The sequence below is a fragment of the Momordica charantia genome (assembly GCF_013281855.1).
Source record: "Momordica charantia cultivar OHB3-1 chromosome 6 unlocalized genomic scaffold, Mcharantia_2.0 BLBB01000006.1, whole genome shotgun sequence".
Taxonomy (NCBI): domain Eukaryota; kingdom Viridiplantae; phylum Streptophyta; class Magnoliopsida; order Cucurbitales; family Cucurbitaceae; genus Momordica; species Momordica charantia.
The window spans coordinates 9,128,823-9,148,369 of record NW_028275164.1 but is presented as its reverse complement, the minus strand read 5'-3'; the positions used below and the strand labels follow the sequence as shown (position 1 = coordinate 9,148,369).

General features: G+C 34.9%; 1 protein-coding gene across 2 annotated transcripts in view; it reads right to left on the bottom strand.

Moving 5' to 3' along the window:
• Positions 1-2,338: 2,338 nt before the first annotated feature.
• The window catches only part of ABH1 (ARM repeat superfamily protein), a 32,661-nt gene continuing 15,452 nt past the window's right edge, over positions 2,339-19,547 (bottom strand). Inside the window, exons 10-19 of one of the 2 annotated variants that reach the window (XM_088124967.1) lie at positions 16,132-16,205; positions 11,768-11,852; positions 7,989-8,057; positions 7,711-7,829; positions 6,438-6,576; positions 5,628-6,128; positions 3,953-4,252; positions 3,604-3,785; positions 3,378-3,486; positions 2,339-2,708 (exon numbers count right to left, since the gene is read on the bottom strand). In XM_088124967.1, coding sequence (XP_087981093.1) covers positions 2,595-2,708; positions 3,378-3,486; positions 3,604-3,785; positions 3,953-4,252; positions 5,628-6,128; positions 6,438-6,576; positions 7,711-7,829; positions 7,989-8,057; positions 11,768-11,852; positions 16,132-16,205 — 1,692 coding nt within the window. In that variant the 3' untranslated portion in view covers positions 2,339-2,594. The remainder of the gene's footprint in view (positions 2,709-3,377; positions 3,487-3,603; positions 3,786-3,952; positions 4,253-5,627; positions 6,129-6,437; positions 6,577-7,710; positions 7,830-7,988; positions 8,058-11,767; positions 11,853-16,131; positions 16,206-19,547) is intronic. The other variant, XM_088124968.1, reaches the window with a different exon arrangement.

Here is a 19,547-nt window from a genome sequence, read left to right as displayed (position 1 = left end):
GAAATTAATTTGATTACATTTACAAGAAATTCTAAATCTAATTTTTTTTTTAATCATGGTCTTTGGTTGAACTCAAATTAAGTAATAAAATTAGTGTTATTTATTGTCATTTTACAATGGCAAATGATGTAGAGTCTAGTCTTTAATAGGTTTTTTCTTTTTGATAAATGGTCTTTAATAGGTTATTTATGAAAACTAGATTTTATCATATGAATTGTCTTTTTAAGATGGTCTCTTTGTTGGTTGAGTTTCTGTTCTTTTTGTTTTAATTTAATATTTGTGATTAAGGGGTCATATTTTCATGATTGAATAAGATTGTTTTTGTTAGTGTTGGTTTTTAAAATTGTGTTCGTAACATTTTTCAATAAAATGTTACCTGTTCAATTACCATTAAATTTTTCTAATCATTTGCTAATGTAACACTCGTAAATAATTAAATGGTATGGATGAGATTAAAAAATGTTAAATGCATGAGTGAAATAGAACTTAAAAAAATATATATTAGGATGAAACTAAATATCAAAAGTCAAATAACATGGATTTGTTTCTATTTTCCAAATAATTTATAAATTTCACTAATACTTTTTAGTTGTCAATATGAACTTCGCTGAGCGGTACTCAGAAAATAATTATAATAATAAATAGAAAATAATACCTTTTTATTTAAAACATTTTGAAAAAAAATTATATTTTAATTGTGTACTTTATTTTAGTCTATAAACTTTTAAAATAAAAATTGTTTCAAAAAATTTAGAAATCATGAGCTTCCATGGTAGAGTATTCTAATAAACCAACAACTATGATTAGTATGAGATCATATATTCAACTTACCATGCCTTTTTAACTTTGGGAAATTGTCATTTTTCTACCCAAGATTTTTAATTTTTAATTTGGATTGTTTTTTAGCCTCTCTTTAAAATAAAAAAAACATTCTTTCACTAACTTCTTTCTATATACTTAAAAAATATATATACACAATTTTTTTCTTAAACCTTTCTCACAAACAGAAAAAACATTTTTTCTTAGAACAAAAAATTCAAAAAATTTACAACCTCAATTTTTTTCTTTCTTCTAATTGATTTGCTTCCAAGATTTTTATTTTTTCTAAAATTTATGAATCTTCTCGGTCTAGAAAGAGGTTGAAGTTTTTGTTCTCATAAAAAGTTTTTGTTAGGAAGAAATGAAGAAAGTTGAGAATGAATAGGCAAAAAAGTAATTTCAAACTACTAAAATAAAAAACTTTTAACTTTCAATTTCATTTTGCAATAAAAACAAAACAAGTCTGGTTATTTCAATGATGTTTTGAAGTGAAAAAAAATATAATTTTAGTAAGGTGTCAATGGTTAACTTTCAATTTCATCAAAAGAATTTTTAATTTAGATGTTGTCATCCCTACTTTTTTTCTTTTGAAAAGTATAAATATTGCAATTTTGAACCTTCTAATACACTATTTTAGCGAATCGTTAATAGTAAAAAAAAATCTAAGAAACTTCAAAGAAATGTGGCTCTAGTGCCAAAATTTATATAAAGACTACAAACAAAATAATTCAGTTTCAACTGCATCTTTCAGCCAAGTAGGACGCCATTGTTCATCGCCTTCTTCGCCAACTTGTGCAGACTTGTTCTTCTCCCATCTAATATGGGTAATGGAGACAACTCCTTCTCCTCGACAAGAAGTTCGGTAACATCGATGTCCTTCGACAACCGAGTTGCTTCAATTGAGTTAGATTTCAAATAAATTGGGTATCGTTTTGCATAGATCCCGCTGTTAATTGCCATGTAAATTAAGTTTAGAGTTCAATCAAATGGAATAAATTTATGATAAAATATTGAACTTCCACCCTTTTCTTAATATTAGTTGGATTTTTTTTTCCAGAAGAGTTGTAATTATTTCATCAAGTTTGTTTAATCTTTATTCTTAATTATGTCTCATGTTATAATCTTTTTAGAAATATTTTAGGCACTCAAAAATAAAAACATAAAATAAACTCTATGATTTCATTCTAATTCATCACCCTTAATCAACTTAAGATAGTCCAACTAGTCAAGACATATATCTTTGACCTTAGTCAAAGGTTCACATCTCTATCCCTATATATCGTTTATATCGTTTAACAACTTGAACTTTAGGGGGGAGAGAGAAAAAAAAACCATTCCCCATGTTTCATTTGAATTTATCCATCTAAATTATATGCAGATGACTAGTGTTTCAGATAGAATCCATCCCTGTCAAAATCTAAAATTTAACTAAAAAAACCCACTTCCCACTAACAAAACTTAGGAAAGCATCTGATAACTCTTTGCTTGGAAAATGTCTCAAGAAAATTGTCATCTGGTATGAAAGAAACGACCATAACACCCGTGCGATTAAAATAGATATTATGATACAGGAATTCTTGAACATAACTCAACAACAGGTATAGATAAAACGGTATCTACAACGATTGGCCAGTCTGATATGCATTTTCTGTTTAGCCAAATGTTACATGACACTACTGAGAGATCTATTCACCTAATCTACAAAAAGAAAAAGAAAGGTGGATCGAGGGGAAGAATAGAAAATGTTTAGATAAGTACTATAACAAATATGATTGTTAGATCGCATCTATAGATCGCCGAAGGCCGCTATAGACCGCTTTCCTGAAAAGTGGGTGTGCTTCCTCTGATAATAAGACTTCTGCATCCAACTTCTCAATATGTGGCCATATCTGTGAATGCCACAATGAAAGTGTTCAAGTAAAAAACAGCATACATGTTCTGAAAATTTACTTATTGGTTATATTATAAATTTGGCCTTTTTGGTTTTTTGGAGGTACACCATTGAACTTTCATAATTGTTTTTAACAGGTCCCGAAACTTTAAAAAGTATCTAATAAGTCCATAAATTTTGAATTTTGTCTAATAGGATCTTGAACTCTAAAAAGTGCTTGACTGGTCTTTGAACTTTTAATTGTATCTAATAGGTTCCTTGAATTTCAACTTTTTGTTAGCTCCTAAAGTTTAAAAACCTATCGAACACAAATTTAAAATTTTAGGGACCCATTAGACAACTTTTAAAATTCAAGGACCTATCAAACACAACACTAGAAATTAAGAAACATATTATTCACGTTTTAAAGTATAAGAGAGCTATTAGACACTACCCTAAAAGTCTAGAGACCAAACTTATAGTTTAATTTATTTTGTTGGGTTGTGCAGGTGACTTGGGTGCTGGTGCCCATGTTTTTTCATTTTTTGATAACTGGATTTCCTCCCCTATACTGCGATTGCTGGATGTTGTTATTATATTTTCAAATATATATCATAAAACTTGCATCATTTTTAGTTTTTATGATTGGGAGTCCAGAAAGTATGGCATATCTATAAGACAAAAATACCTCAGAAGCGTATTGCCTTGAGAAGGCCTTGACATATCCCAAGGTTGTTAGGCACCATTGTTCATTTTCACCAATAGTGTAGGTATGCTCTGTCTTACCATTCAATTGACTGCAAAATAACAAAAATATAGTAAATTAATAATTAAGATTAAAGGAACTAGGAAAGATATGGATTGAAATTTTGGCAGAGAGACATCGCATCAATGTTTTCTTGACGAAAGCAAACCTTTTTTCAGGTCTTGCATCTTCATTGTCCATCTCCATGGCTGATGGTTCTTCAAGATCCATGGCATTTGCATCAGCAGCATTAACAGACTTCAAATCCTGCAGAGTTTGAGCACTGGACGCAGCTGGAAGGCGTTCGGTCAATGTATTGGAGAAGTTTCTGTACAATGATAGAAATAATGTCTGCACATGGAAAAGATTGGTTAAAATGGGAAAGAGACTGTTAAAGTTACAAACTGTATGGTGAATTTAACAGAGAAAACCAAAGACGTTGATTGTGGACATCAAGGTTGGGTAGGTCAATGCTCAAGGAAAGGGGTGCACATTATTTCTAGTCTTGTAATTAATACCTCATTCTCCTCAAGAGCTCGCGAAAGAAGAGCTTCTTTGGCTTCTAAATTGTCGCGTGTTGACACTTCATGCTCTTTTGCTTTTTCAGCATACGATTTCAATCGCTTCAGTCTCACGGGATTCTCTCCCAAAACAGGTTCGCCATCCACAAGTGCAAGCTTTGATTCAGCAGCATTCAATTCTTCCTGTGTCTTGGCAACAGCTTCTTCAGCAGCCACAATATCTTTCTTGAGGGAGGATATTTCTTTTCTAAGATCCGAAATACGATTATATGTCTTGCACAGTGCATTTCTTAAGATCTGCACATGAGGTAATAAGAGAATTTTACTGATCTTTGAGGATAGAGCACTTGAAGCCGTTTGATTGAAAATATAGTAAAATCTAGGTGGTAATGAACAAATTTGATATCTTATTCTTATAAAAAAGATATCATGTATATTCGAGTACAAAGCAGTATAAGTGTTTGTACAGATCTGAAAATATACAGTAGATATTTACACAACAGAATCAAAGAAAACTACAAACTTGCACAGGAGATTGGAGGAACCAAAATAGAAATTTGACGGGAGAAGAAAAATCATATCGATCAATTCAGAAGTCTGAAACAACTAATATATACCTCAAATGAAAATTGAAGGGGATGAAACGTACAATTCCAAGCATCTCTGCTGATTAGTAATTTATTCCCTCTAACCATACTCCTCCAAGAGATGGAAAGCACATCAAATGTAGTATGAAATCTAGGAGCCAAGGTTGAATGTGAAAAAGAAATGTTTCTTCATTGTTTATTACTTTTTTTTTTTTATAAGAAACATCACTTTCATTGACAGAAATTATTACTCTTGATGTTCATCTTTTCAAGAACATCCAAAACAAGCAAAGAAAAGTTTTCTTCTCCTCTCTTTTTCGTTTTATATCCTTGAGTGTCCGAGTCAGCTTACGCACACCTTGACTAACCTCACAGAACAGCTTGACCCACAACATTTGGTACCGAAAAACACAAAGGAATTAATTCCTAAGGTAGGTGACATCATGGGGTTTGAACTTATTCCCTCTCAATTTATCCTAGACCAATGATCCACCCATAACGATTACAAGCTAAGAAAAGTTGAACACAAATCTTAGGTCTTCAAACACAATATTAGAAACTTTATCCTGTTTCCAAAATTTTTATTTAGCTTGATTTTCATTCTTTATGTGCCTATTAAGTAAATAGGACCTTAGTTTAAACTATCATTTAATAGTTAAAACAATACAGAAGAAACATAAATAACTCAGCTATGGTAAGGGGGGCTGTGAACACACATACAGTGCCTGATACAACAAGAAAGGTCCAATTAGAGTAACCTATTCAAACCATACTACCAAAAAGTGGAGGTAAATATAAGCTACTTTAAACATAATGTGAAGTAAATTCTTTATTCATCTTCAGCTGGATAGGATGCTCAAACTCCATCCAAAAACCGAAAGGTAAGCAACACTTATATTTTCTCTTTAACGACCATGTTATATCCAAACAATGTAATTAATCTATGTCATATCATCATGCAATAGCTACCACCACTTAATCTAGGAAGCTTGAAAGAGAGACGTAAATCTAATCATGTTGAATTCAGAATACAAATACAAAGAGAAACTGCAGTAAGGTAGTCAAAAGAAACGGCAACTATGTACCTCCCATGGACGATCTGATGTATGAAATTGCTGAATGTTCTCTGGAGAAAAGATCCATCTAACGATGGCCAAATTGGATATTAGCCTGTAGCCCATCATTCTATCAATTGCTATTGCCGTCATTTGAGTGTTATTCTTCCAGTAAGAACCCACTTCAGATATAAGCAAGACCTGCTTGTCCTGATCATTGCACATTCTTAAAATAACTTGTCCATATCTCTCCAAGACTGTTATCAAATGAGTGAAACTCTTTGACCCAATATCTAGAAGAGTTTGCACAACCACCACGAGAGAAACATCTAAACTATGCTTAGGAATTACACTTTCGTCCAACCATGAAATTACTTCACGGGCTGCAGCTCGTCCTTTCACCAAATTGGATAATTCAGCAGACACTACATGTTGTTCACTTTTTTCTCCGTCATCATCCGTAGAAAATTTGAAATTTGGTCCACCCTTAGGAGGTAGCAACTCTTCTAAACCAGGCGCATTCTCAATGCTCTACATAGACACAATATACTTGACATGTCAGAAAACAAAATGAAGCATCAGGAGGATAAGTTCGTATTTACTGCCTTTTCTTATTTTTTAGGCATATACAATTCTTAAGCTGGAACATCCCACAGAACCATAGTCACCGTTTGGTGGATCCTGTGTCACACGTATTGTTCTTCTCTTGTTGGCCAAAAAATCATGCATTCTGTATTTTGTATGAAGGACCATCTTGTTTTACAAATATGCCGAGTACAAGAGATATGAACTAGAAGTATCTGTGGTGAAAAAGCCAATAGCTTCAACATGAAAAAATACCTGCTTTATTTTATCCCAGTATGATAGACGGACTTCTCTATTCAGAACCTCCTGAACAAAAACTCGCTGTGGGGCCCATTTTGGGAGTTCTAGTACGTAAGCCCATTCGTCCCAAGGCCATATAAATTGAAAGTTTGATCTGCATAACCAGTGGCGGTGGCAGAAATGATGTAAATACCAGGCAATCTAATCTTATTGGGAGAGTAAACATTTTTCAGTATGATGCAAGCATAAAAAAGTTTTACATCCTAAACACAAAAATACAGGTATCAGGCATGCATACTAACATGCAAGCATATATAGAGAGAGAGAAAAAAGGAATGATATTATTGAGGAAAAAGATAGAGGAAAGGACAAAGGGAACAAAGAGCCAACAAAGACTAGGGAACATGTTTTGATTGCATTTCGTTTAAGAGCTCGACAGAAAAAAAAGAGCTGCACATGAACAAATCGTTCATCTAACTTAAAAGAAGGCTTGAGAGTATTTATAAATAGGTATATACATATATATATAAAATGAAATAAAATAAAAAAGACTACGGTTGGTTTTTTTTACTCATTCCATTGTCTGGTATTTGGATAATCAATCAATTGATTGAGAAATATAGCAGGAGTCCCAGTACTAAAACTGCAACTATTTTCTTTAAACGTGAATGAACATGCAATCTCCAAGGAAAGAATGATAGAGCTTCAACACTCAAACTGAAGCACTTTGCATGACAAATAGCTCCAGCACCATATGATCCACTATAATGAAGCATCTCCCCTGTTGAACTACAATTAGCTGACCTATTAAATTAGGCAGCATCTCTTCCTAAAGTTTATTTATTGTGGAGGGAGGCATTGAAAAGAGAACAGCGTTTTAAATTAAAATGTAAGTACAGAGACCATTAATATCCAACAGATCATATACATGAAAGAAAGGGAGTAAAAAAATTCAACTCCTAATTCAACCGGGAACCTTTAAGAAAAGGGAAACGGGATAATAATATGAGCATTCAAGAAGCCGCAACACATTTATTGCAAGAAGGTTTATGCTGGAACATGCAAATTTTGAGTACACCAGGTGGGTGTGGGAATTTGAAACCACGACCTTTTTGATCGAGAATACATGTCTTAAGTTTAACAAGTTCAGCTATGCTCAAGTTGAATGCAAAAACATAGAAATGAGCTAAAGTTTGATGCTAAAACATAGAAATTATAGTGAGTTTTCCAAAAACATTGGCTAATGCCTAATATATAAATTATTTAGTGTTTGGAAAGTTGAACTTACAGATGGTGTGAAAACCAAAGTATTAGCCGTATCCGGCACTCCATGTCTAAATCAGCTATTTTCTCAAACAGGGCACGAACTGCACCAGCTACAACTGCAGGAAAGGCCCCGGGAAGAGCCTAAATATACCTCAAAGTTATATTTTGACTTATAAAACTTGCTGGTTAAAAAAATTTGACAAGTTAAAAGGAACCAACAAACCATAATTACAGTAGCAAATAGAAAAAGGAAGAAGACAAGATAAAAAAAGCACATATACAATAACAAAAATCACGTACCTTGCAAAGGTCCATAATAACCAGTGTATAATAAATTGGCTTGAATGGAGGTTGTGGTAGCATGAGTAACTGCAACAATGAAACAATTTCAAGTTTTTGGGTGGGGATGGGAAGCAACTTTAAGTCTGACTTTAAAGTAACCAACTTAACATAAAGAGAAAAATAAAAAAGTAATTTTTTTGTTTTTAAAATGAAGGAAAACTTTAAATTAAAAGAGCTCAATCTTGCTTATGAGAGAAGTCCGCTCTTAAACCTTCTGACCAAGAAAAGCCTCTCAAACAACAAAACCCAGCCAGGAGCTCTAGGACTTTGGTATCACGTAACTTTTCATATGAAAAGTTAGTTTTCTTGTTTAAAAAGAAAGTTTCGAGCATATATACTAATGTACTCATCTAAGCATATACTCCAGCTGAGTTGGCTGAAACGAGTATTGAGTGAGTATATATTAGGTAGCACAATAAATGGAAGGATTAAATAGTGTTTTTTTAAAGTTAAAAGACTAAAGGTAAATATTTTAAAAATTTAAAGACCCAAATGATTATTCTTTTAAAGCTTGGAAACCAAAATGGAACAAACATAAAAGTTCATAAATGAAAATCGAATTTGAATTAAATTTTATATTACTATTTCATAATATTATTACTATATTAGCAGTGAAGTGGTGGTGGAAAGGAATAAGAAAACAAAAAATCAAGTCTTAGGAGGGAAAGTGAAGTGATCAAATAAAAGTGATAATGCCCTCCATTCCCCATCCACCATTATAAATACCAGTTTACTATGTGGAGACTTCTGTGCTAAGAACCTTCCTGAAATCTTGTAAGGTCCCTGCAGAGAGACTTAAAAATGTGCTCCCCTTATCATTGACAATAACCAAGCTGCATTTCTTAAGGGTCGACAGATTTTGGATACTATTTTGATTGCTCTTGAGAGATGATGGGTCATGAGAGAAGATAAATCATAGCCAAAAAAGAGAGGAGGAGACTGAAAAATTTGTCAAAACCTCCCTCTTTGTCATTGAAAATCCTTGTGGTTTTTTTTCCATCCAAATGAACCAGAATCGTGCCCTGGAAAATTTGCAGGCTTGAGCCAAAGAATCTTCTTTTCCTTCTTGAAAGGATTACCAACTGGTATATGGGACATAAGGGAGAAAAAGTCCCCTGGCATAATGAAGGACCAGCCAAAGATGGATGTAATCATCCTCCAGTAAGTTGATGCAAAGGAACAAGTATAAAAAATGAGTCTTTCAGTCTGAGTCAATTTTGCAAATAATACAGCAGCTAGAGAGATACAAAGCCAAATTTGGATACGCTGCAATTTGTCTTGTATTAGCGCATGAGTGACTAAGTTCCCAGATGAAGAATTTGAGTCTTTTGAGATATTTTCCTTTTCATATGCAACAGTATTTTTTTAAATTTTTTGATAAGAAACGAAAATTTCATAATCAAAAGAGAAGTACAAAAAGGGGAGATGAGCTATCCCTGCTTGCCAAGGAATTACAAAAATGCTTCCCAATTGGCAAAAATTTGAGAGACACTATAATTACAAAAGATTTTGTGACTAGAAGCCCACGAAGAGACATAAATTCTAACATTCTCCCAGAAAATCCTCTCGGACCAAAAAATATGTCCTATTCCTTTCGAACCATAATTTCCACAAACCTTGGAGAGATAGGGGGATTAGCCCAACTTTTTACTTTTCTAAAAAAAAATAAAAGCTTTGAACAGAGGATATTGAAAACAATTCAAAATTCAGAAGAACTCTGCATTAGTTGACCTAAGCCGCACCATTACTGCTGGGGTGGCAATCCCGAGAGACCACAAGAGATTCGTCCTTCCTTTAAAGAACAGTCCTTTAAACAACTGTAGGAGGCCATCGGCAGCATTGTTGGGGGAACACCAGCTCGTATTAAACGTTTGGAGGAGATCTGACCATAAGGATAAGGCAAAGGGGCAATTAAAATGCAAATGCCATTGGTCTTCTTCACTGTTCTTACACAATACACACCAGCTGGGGGAAAGACACATATTAGGCAGCACCTTTTGAAGTCTGGAGCAAGTTTTCAGCCTTTCATGCATCATCAGCCACAAACAAATCCTCACCTTCTTAGGAACTTCTTCATATGCAACAGTATTTTGAATTGAAGTATTGGAAATTTTTGACATATACACATATTTGAAAAATAAATTAAAAAATTGTGTTTCCTGAACATGTCTGCATCCTACTTTTTAAAAAAATTGGCGTATTGTGTCGTATATGTGTCCCATGTCCATGTCCATGCTTCTTAGATGGACTCTAAGGAGGAAACTATATCTTTGAGAAATAGTTTTTGTGTTGTTACATTAGGAGCATATTCCAAGACACCGAAAGAAGCCTCAAGTTTAATTATTTTTGTTTCTTTCTCTCAGTCCACTTCATCTTTACATTTTCGTAATTATTCCTTCCCCTTTAGTCATTTCCAATAAGAGATCTATATGTTACTCCTTTGGCTTTTCAGCTCATGCCTTTTGTACATTTCATTCATTCATAAAATTGGTTATCTACCCTCCTCCACACCAGTGAAGACTCTTGGATTTGGCCATTGGACAGTAGAGGTACCTTCTCCACCAGATCTCTTCTCTCTGACATGGCTCCGAAGAGATCTTTCCTCCATCCATCTCTTGCCAAAGTCATTTGGGGAGATAACTATTCCAAAAGAACCAAATTCTTCATATGGGAGCTTGCCCACAAGGGAGTCAACACCTCTGATAGGCTGCAACGAAGGTTTCCGTTCCTTGCTCTCTCCCCACACTAGTGTATCCATTGGAAAAAAGATGGAGAATCCCCTCTCATCTTTTTCACACATGAACATAGGCCACGGAATTTGGGAACAGGGTCCTCCATGCCTTTGATTGGACAGTTTCTCTCCCCTTTGACATCCAAGCCCTACTCTCTTTTGTTTTTGTGGGACACCCCTTCAAGAAAGCAAAGGAGATCATGTGGAAGTAGGGATCGCAAAAAACCCACAGGACCCGACCCGATCGGGTCGGGGAATTCCCGGTTTGACCGGGGACGAGGCGGGGAAGGGGGAAGGATTCCCCGCCCCGTCCCCGTCCCCGCCCTGTTTAATATTTTATTTTATTTTTTCTATTTTTTTATATAATATATTAATAATATAGAAATTTTATAAATACTTTTTAAACTTTAAAAAAAAAAAAACTCAAGCTAATAGCCCAATTAGCCATTTTTTCTTCACTTCTTATACTAGTAATAAAAAATTAATTAAAATTTTTAAAAAATAAAATAAAAAAATATATTTTAACGCACCCCTGCCCTGTCCCTACCCCCAAAATTTCGAGGAGGGGGCAGGGATAGGGGAAAAAACCCCCAACGGGGCGGGGATGGGGATGGCCCCGCCCCACCCCACCCCGTTGCCATCCCTATGTGGAAGCACATCATCCAAGCCTTTCTTTGGACTTTTTGGAATGAAAGGAATCATAGGCTCTTCCTTAACAAGGAACTGCCTTTCCTCAATCTTTTTGACGACATCATTTTTCTTGCTATGTCTTGGTGTAAAGCATCCCCTTATTTTCATTCACATTTGTAAGAACTCTCTACTAACCAATTGGAGAAGTTTCCTGTAGATCCAATGGTTTTTGTGGGTTTCTCTTTCCCTTCTTGTAATTTCACCCATCAATGAAATTGTTTCTTATAAAAAATAATAATAATAATAAAATTGGTTATCTCTGAAAAAAAAAAGGCAGAGACAACAAATACTTCAATAACTAAAGATATTTGGATACCTGCGAGAAAATTGTCTCCGCCATAAGATACTCATATCGGAAAGGTACAGGTAGGCCAACCATGAAAGATGCACATTCCTTTCGACTAGCTTTCCATGAAACAAGAAAAAAAATAATCATAACAGGTAATATTTCAACACGCTTTGCATTAAACAAAAAAAAAATAATTATAACATATAATATTTCAACTTGTTGGAATGTATAAATATGGTATATTATATATAATATTTCATTCCACCAAAACATTTACGCTAAGCTTTCAAGGTTATATATTTATATATTTTTTTTTTAACAAGAAACAAGTTTTCATTGATATATGAAAAGGATAAAAAGCTAAGCTTTCAAGGTTATATATATATATATATATATATATATATTTTTTTTTTTTTTTAACAAGAAACAAGTTTCATTGATATATGAAAATGATAAAAACTTCCGAAGGAGAGAGAAAAAGAGAAAAGAAATAAAATAAAAAGAGACCCAACTAAGAGCAAGCAATACAAATAATGAAGTGACAATAAAAGCCAAAAGGACCATGCTAACTATTAGCAAAACGATCCATTAAGATGCAAAGACACAATAAGAGAACTTTAAGAATCTTTAACTTCGGGATCGCTAGCAACTTCATCAACGTCTTTGACTATTGGAAAAAGGACATTGAGATTTTGAGAAAATTTGGCTTGAATTTCAGCTATTTCTCTTTACCGATCAGCTTGAATCGCCAACACTTTTCTATAGTGCTCTTCTAGCATTGCCTCCTGTTCTTTGCGAAGCTTGACAAGCTCAGAATCAAGAAAAACCTAAGTATGCTTCCAATTCTGAAGGTGAAAGACTAGAGATGTATATGAGGGTATCAACAATGAATTCTTTGGAAACATTTAGGGGAGTATCTTTATCCATGCTGCCGAGGGAAGCTGCTAATTATATCTATTTAGTACTTGCACTTTAAAAAGTTCCTATAAGTCTTTTAAACTTTCGAGGTCATATCTATTTGGTCTCTATACCCTAAAAAGTTTCCGATAAGCCTTTGGACTTTCAATTTTGTGTCTAGTTGATCCATGAGGAACTAATAATGATTTTGTTACACACTAACTATATCATTCAAACTATTCCTTTCTCTCCATGTATTCCATAGAAATGCTCTGATAAAGAGGGACCACATAATCTTCTTGTTCTTTTTGAGAGGATGTCCCCCAAGGTTGCTTGCAACAGGGTGTTTATATTCGCATGTTGAGGGATTTTCCAATCACAAGCTTCAATGATGGAGCTCCAAAAGCTGTGAGCAAATTCACAAGTGACAAAGATATGGTTTTGGGTTTCTGCTTCCTTGAGACATATTATACACCCATTTGGAGATAAAGCCATCATTGGAAGACGCCTCTGTAATCTACCTTGGGTGTTGATAGCTTTGTGACTAAGCTCCCAACAAAAGAAGTTTACTTGGGGTACCTTTCTGCCCAAATAATCTCAAAAGACAAGGGGGAAGGAGTGTGATACGCTGTGAGGTGCTTTAGGAGGGATTTAACCATATAGGTTTGAGTGGGATCCATAGGCCAAATCCATTGGTCTTCCCTATGAGAGAGATGAATAGCCGAGATTCTGTGCTCAAGGTCAAACCATTCTGCCAGTTCCTCATCTTTGAGCGGTCTACGGAAATGGTGATTCCATGAAGCTGTGGATTGTTCCCACGTCTCACTAACCTTAGCATCTTTCTTTGTAGAGAGTGGGCGGAGAATTATTGTAACTTAAACTAGAAAGTGGAGAAAGTTAAACTAAGAAATAATACAAGGCAAGATTCAATGTCTCTCAATCTGCTGTCAACAAGAAGAATTATCGTAACTTACTTGTATTTTCTTTGGGTTAGCTAGGAGAGTTTTTGCAAATCCTCAGTATTTCAATACTATGAAGAAACATCATAAATTCTAATACGATAAGGCATAGGGTCATAGTGAGCAAATATGATCATCTACTTGATGGGTCCCAATCTGGGGCTAAAGAAACTCTAAAGAACTCTTGAAATTTACCATTGGAGATGACTTGGTTGCTCACTTTAAAGAGGATTGTTAGGCAGAGGATACTCCTCTGTCTTCTCTATCTCCATGCACGGATGACTTTTGTCCTCCCCTGCCTAAAGAATCCACCTCATAGACTTTTGGTTTTAGGTGCTTGTTGCCTAATAAAGAAATTTGCTCATGAGATTTGCTCATGAGGAAAAAGGTTTGGGGAGACGGGTCATTGGAGCGATCTACGGGGTTGAGACCTACGGTTGAATTTCTCGATGGGCCAGTTTCTTAGAAAAGATTGATTTTTTGCAGCCAGACAACGAGAAAGACAAACTTTGGTGGAAAGGGGACAGCAGTGGGTTTTTCTCGGCAAAATCAGTCTTTTCTCTTCTATCTAAGCCTTCTCCAAAACTGAAAGCACCTGTTGCCTCCTACATATGGAATTTTAAGGTTTAGAAGAAAGTGAAATTTTTCCTATGGACAGTGTTCTACATAAGTCTAAATACGACAGATAGGATTCAAAGAAGATATCCTTTTTGGTCTCTCCTTCGGTGTGTGGGCTTTGTAATCGTGCAGTGGAGACGGTAGACAACCTTTTTCTTCATTGCTCTTTTGCTACTCAGGCTTGGGCATTTGTTCGGTTAGAGTTGGATTTTCAGTTCTGCGTACCTAGAAGGATAGGCGATCTGTTTCTTGAGAATTTTGGGGGAGGTTTGCTTAAAGGCAAAGCTTATGTGTTGTGGAATTGTGTTGTGAGGCAGCACTGGTTGATTTGGAAGGAAAGTAATAGGAGGCCTTCTGAAAAGAAAAGTCCCATCGATGAGAGATTTTGTAACAGTATACAGCATGTTGCTTCGTGGTGGTCTATATACTACAAGAAATTCTTTTGTAATTATAGCCTAAATATGATAGTTAGAGATTGGAAGGCTGCCATTGTCTAGCGTTTGGGGAGGGTTTTCTCAACCCACCGCCCTTAGGTTGTATCCTTTTTTGATAGACCAATGAATTCTTTGTATTTTATAAAAAAAAAAGAAAAAAAATTATATGAATAAATAACATAGTAGGGTTGTTCAAGAGTTGTTTCCAAATAGCTTCCTATTATTGTGAAACAAAATTCACTGAAAACGTATTCCAGTAATTTGAAAGGATTTTCCCCTATTTTCCTTCAATTTGTTTTCACATAACTTTTTTTAGAACACAACTTCTCTTTGAAAAACATGCTAAATACATGGTCATTTTAAGTGCATAATGACCTTCCTTTTACAAGCCACCTGGTCATCTCATCAAGGACGATATTTTTTAGGGAAAAATAAACTTATAATATCTAAAGTTTGAAGTAGGTATCTATTTGGTTCATAAAGTTTTAAAATGGACCTTTTTAGTTCTTGATGTTTGAGAAATTGTTCTAAATATTCCCTGAGCTCTTTTGACTATTGGTTGACTAACGTTAAAATGATGTTGCAGTTAAATGGGTGATTGTATTTGCTGACTTAGAAAATATATTAATTTAATAATAATATATATGTGTGGGTTATTGAGACTTTCTCTCTCCTTTCTTCTCTTCTCTTCTCTTCCTCTCTCCTCCCTCTCTCCTTCCCTTTCTCTAGCACACCTTTTCGCCACTGCCACCCACCGTCTTGTTGTTGTCGCCCACCATCTCCGACCAGTCACCCCTCTCCCAGATTTGGAAGAAAAACGCTCCTTGGAAGAGGAAGGAACGAAGAGTCCTCTTTGTTCGGTGGAAGAGAAGTTACTCTTCATAGGAGGAACCTCTTCATTCATCTTCCCAAAAAGAACTCTTACACTTCCTTTGAGTCGAAGAGGGAGTTCTCTTAGATCTAGAAGAGGAATGGGTGGTGGCAGCAAAGATCGCAGGCAGTAGTAGCGAAAAGGGGGCGGCGGCTGCGACGGCAAGGTGTGCCGGAGAAGAGGAAGAAAGGAGGAGGAGAGAGGAAGAGAAGACAAGAGAGTAGAGAGAAAGTGTTAATAACCCACACATACATTATTAAATTAATATATTTTCCAAATCGTTTGTTAAATAATAAATTAATATATTTTATCCTCAACCGTTCGTGGCTCTGAAGTTCTTTTGGGAGTTCAGGAACCATTTAGAATCATTTCTCAAACTTGAAGGACCAACCGTGTCTATTTTAAAATTTTAGGGACCAAATAGACGCTTACTTCAAACCACCTCAAGGACCAAAGAACTTAACTAATTAATTAGCCATAACTTTTATATTTTGAGAAGAAAATACCCCTACAAGCTACAACCAGATGAGCGAAAGTTTCATGCTACAAGCTACTGATCAAAAAACAGATCGTATTCGTTCTTAAATTATAGATTTGGAGAATTTAACGAACCAGCCATTGAAGAACAGAAGCACATCTAAAAGATACTCCTCCATGACAAATCGATCAATAGGTTGCAGATCCTGCTTCAAATAAAGGTCCAAGAAACACAAAGATTCAATTAAGGACCACATATAAATCTGGTAACATATCATGTAGTCATCAACTAATAAAAAATTTATAACCAGGCTAAAATAAAAGAGTTTAGAGACTAATTCACAACTTTTCCTAAAAAGTCAAGATAGTGAAGTATGATACAGAGATTATTTTTTACAGAAGTTTCCATTTACATTATCAGATTGTATATTAATAATATGATACAAATTTAACAACCGAAGATCAAAGTTGAAAGTCGTTACAGCATGTATACCATTGTATATTGATTTAAACATCGTTTTCAAAGTTATAGAAGTCCATTACTTTTTTTTTATAAGAAACATAAAGAATGAATTCAAATCAAAAAAGCCCAAAAAGGCGAAAAAACCTAAAGGCGGAGGGTACCCTCTGCAAAGAAACTACACATTCACAGCCTTCCAATCTTGAAGAATAAAAAAAAGACTGTATTTATAAAAAACTTTCTTATGGATTGTTGCCAACCAAGAAGCTATTTGCTTTGTATTCACACAAAAAGAATAAAGTGAGCATTCACATATGTCCATTATTATTGAAGCCCATTACTCATTTGTCCTTTATTATAATTTTGCATTATATTATCTTAGAGCATTCACATATGTCTATATATCTGACTCAAGTGAGTATTCTCTCCTAACATTTTGTTAATATGCATGATGATATAAAAGTGTTTGATCGTTTAAGGTTTCTTAGAACTTTTAGGGATTTCTCTACCACTTCGTAGTGGTCATTTATATACTACCCACTCAAGGAGTGTCACCAACTAACCTATTGAATCGTCATCACCAATCATCAAAAGGAATCATGTGTGCGCCTCATGTGCTGCCAGAAAACTCTTATGCAAACCTTAAGCACTGAAACACGTGGGGCGCACGCATTTTTCTTCTCGCGCCAGTCATTCTCAACTCAGCTTGTGTAGTACATCCTACCTATATGCTTAGTTGAGGTATGAGACCATTTCAAAAAAGGATCAGATTTTCTAACTATTCAGCTCGGTCAAATCTTGTGTTTTACATATTAGCACCGACTCTCTTGAGAGATTTTGTTTAGAGGCACTACGATGGTGGAAATTCCAGTAATCCCAGCTTAACAGTACAGTGACCTTATTGAAGTTTCTCATCTGACTTGTTGAACTCCCTACAAGAATTCGTCCAAAAGGACCAAAGATTTATGTTTTCCTTCCCACTAAGAAAGGTTTGATGCTGATTCGTTTTCTTTTTCTTTAACAAGAAACGAATAATGAAAATGAACAACAAAATTTCAAAGATACAAACTTTCGAAATAGTGAAAGAAATAACAAGCAAACAGGAAAAATAAGAACTGAACCTCAAAAGGGAATAAAGCAAAAAGAAAAATACATCAGAAAATGAAAAAGCTAACAATGGGTGGGAGAAATGAATAATTCCCAATTCAAACAAATGTCTTGGAGAGAGTAATCTGAAAAGAATTTGGAAGGAACACACCAAGATTTTAATCTAGCTGCTTTAGCATGGACTGACCAATGATTCTGCGAATACAAAGATGCTTTTTTTCCCTTTGGTACTTCAAGAATACAAATTCTGCTTTCATCACACTAGGTGAGAAGCCCACCGGGTTTGCTAATGTATTCAACTTCAGCTTAGCCAATGGGGAACCAAATTAACTTTATCTTCTTTTTCTCAACATTCTACAAGGGCCAAGAGTCGATCGTCAACAGTGCACTTCAATATAGCTAAGTTCAAGGCTTCCCAATGGTGTTCTTTATCGAAATTATTTAGTAACTATTCCCCTAGCACGATTTCCTCTAATTGGAATGCTTTGATTGTAATTCGTTAAATTTAACTGTTTTTTTGTTTTCCCTTTGTTCACTGTCTCGAGAGTTTGTATCCTTGGACATTACTGTTCCTTTTCATTATTTCAGTGAGAAATTCGTATCTTTTTTTTCCTGAAATCCGTGTGTCCGGGCCAGCTTACGCGCACCTCGACTAATCACGGGCCAACCGTCTGACACTACTACATTTGGTTGACAAGGTAACTCGTAGGATATTAAATCCTAGGTAGGTGGCCACCATGGTTTGAACTCATTCCCTCTAAGTCCTTTGCTATTTAAATTCGTATCTTGTTCAAAAACAAAAAAACATTCTCCAATTCAAATTCTTGAATAAGAACAAATCAGGGCAATGTTTCTTGAGGTATTTCTTCAATGATGTTCTTTTACAACCGTCACCCAAAACTCTTTTTCTCCATGAAACAATCTTCAAAAAGAAAGATTTTCTGGTTTCTGTTGGCTTTTTTAATTGATTTCAAAAACTTCTAATCCCTAATATTGCATAAAACTTTAATAAAAGATGAGAATTTTGAATCTTCATTTCAAGGACAGGAGATGAAGGGTCAGAAATAATGTTGTCTAATTGATTAGATACTGAGGAGACTTTGATGTTTTCCTTTTCAGGGATGACTTCTAGGAATGGTGAAAAGAGAACTTCATACGAGATTTCATTCCATGCTTCGTTGTCAACTTTAGATTTAGGGGAGAAAAGCTCAGTTTCAACGCTGCTCTATGCTTACAATAGAATCTATATCATAAAAGATCTCATCAACTGGGGATGATTGAATGTTGCTAAATCCATTTGTTGAGTTGATAATCCCGAGAGAAAAGCCAATTCATCAATCAGTTGTTTGCATGGAATGTGGAAGATGTTGTAATAAACGATCTTCCACTAGAGATTCATCGTGAGAAAAACTTCCCTTTTCAATAAATCCCAAGATTTTCATGCAACTTCCTCAAATAAATCAGAATCGATTTTTTCTTCCCGATTTTCCTTAGTAAATGTAACATTGTTAGTTACTGTCCCATTTTTTCTCGTGTAAAAGAAGGGATATGCTTCATTTTTTTTTATATGAAACAAATATTTCATTGATGGTATGAAATATACAAAAGGCCATAAAGGCAATTACAAGAATGCTCTCCAACTTGTAATAAAATCATTTAGAGAGTAATTGTTGAAGGGGGATAAAAACATTTACACCAACTAAGAGCTACCACAATAACTCTATCAAAAAAAAGTTCCAAAAGAGAGTGCTTTGTCTTTGAAAACCCGATTGTTCCTTTCAATCCACAATGACCATAAGAAAGCTCGAACAAATTGAACCCACAATATAGCTTTGTCTTTGCTTAAGGGGGTGTCCCACCATGATGCTATAAAGTAATGTAGTTGGTTCTGTGTGGAGAGCCGTCTGCCATCCAAAAACCGAGAGCATCCTGTTCCAAAATTGAGTGGCAAAGGTACAATGAAAAAAGAGGTGACCCTGAGTTT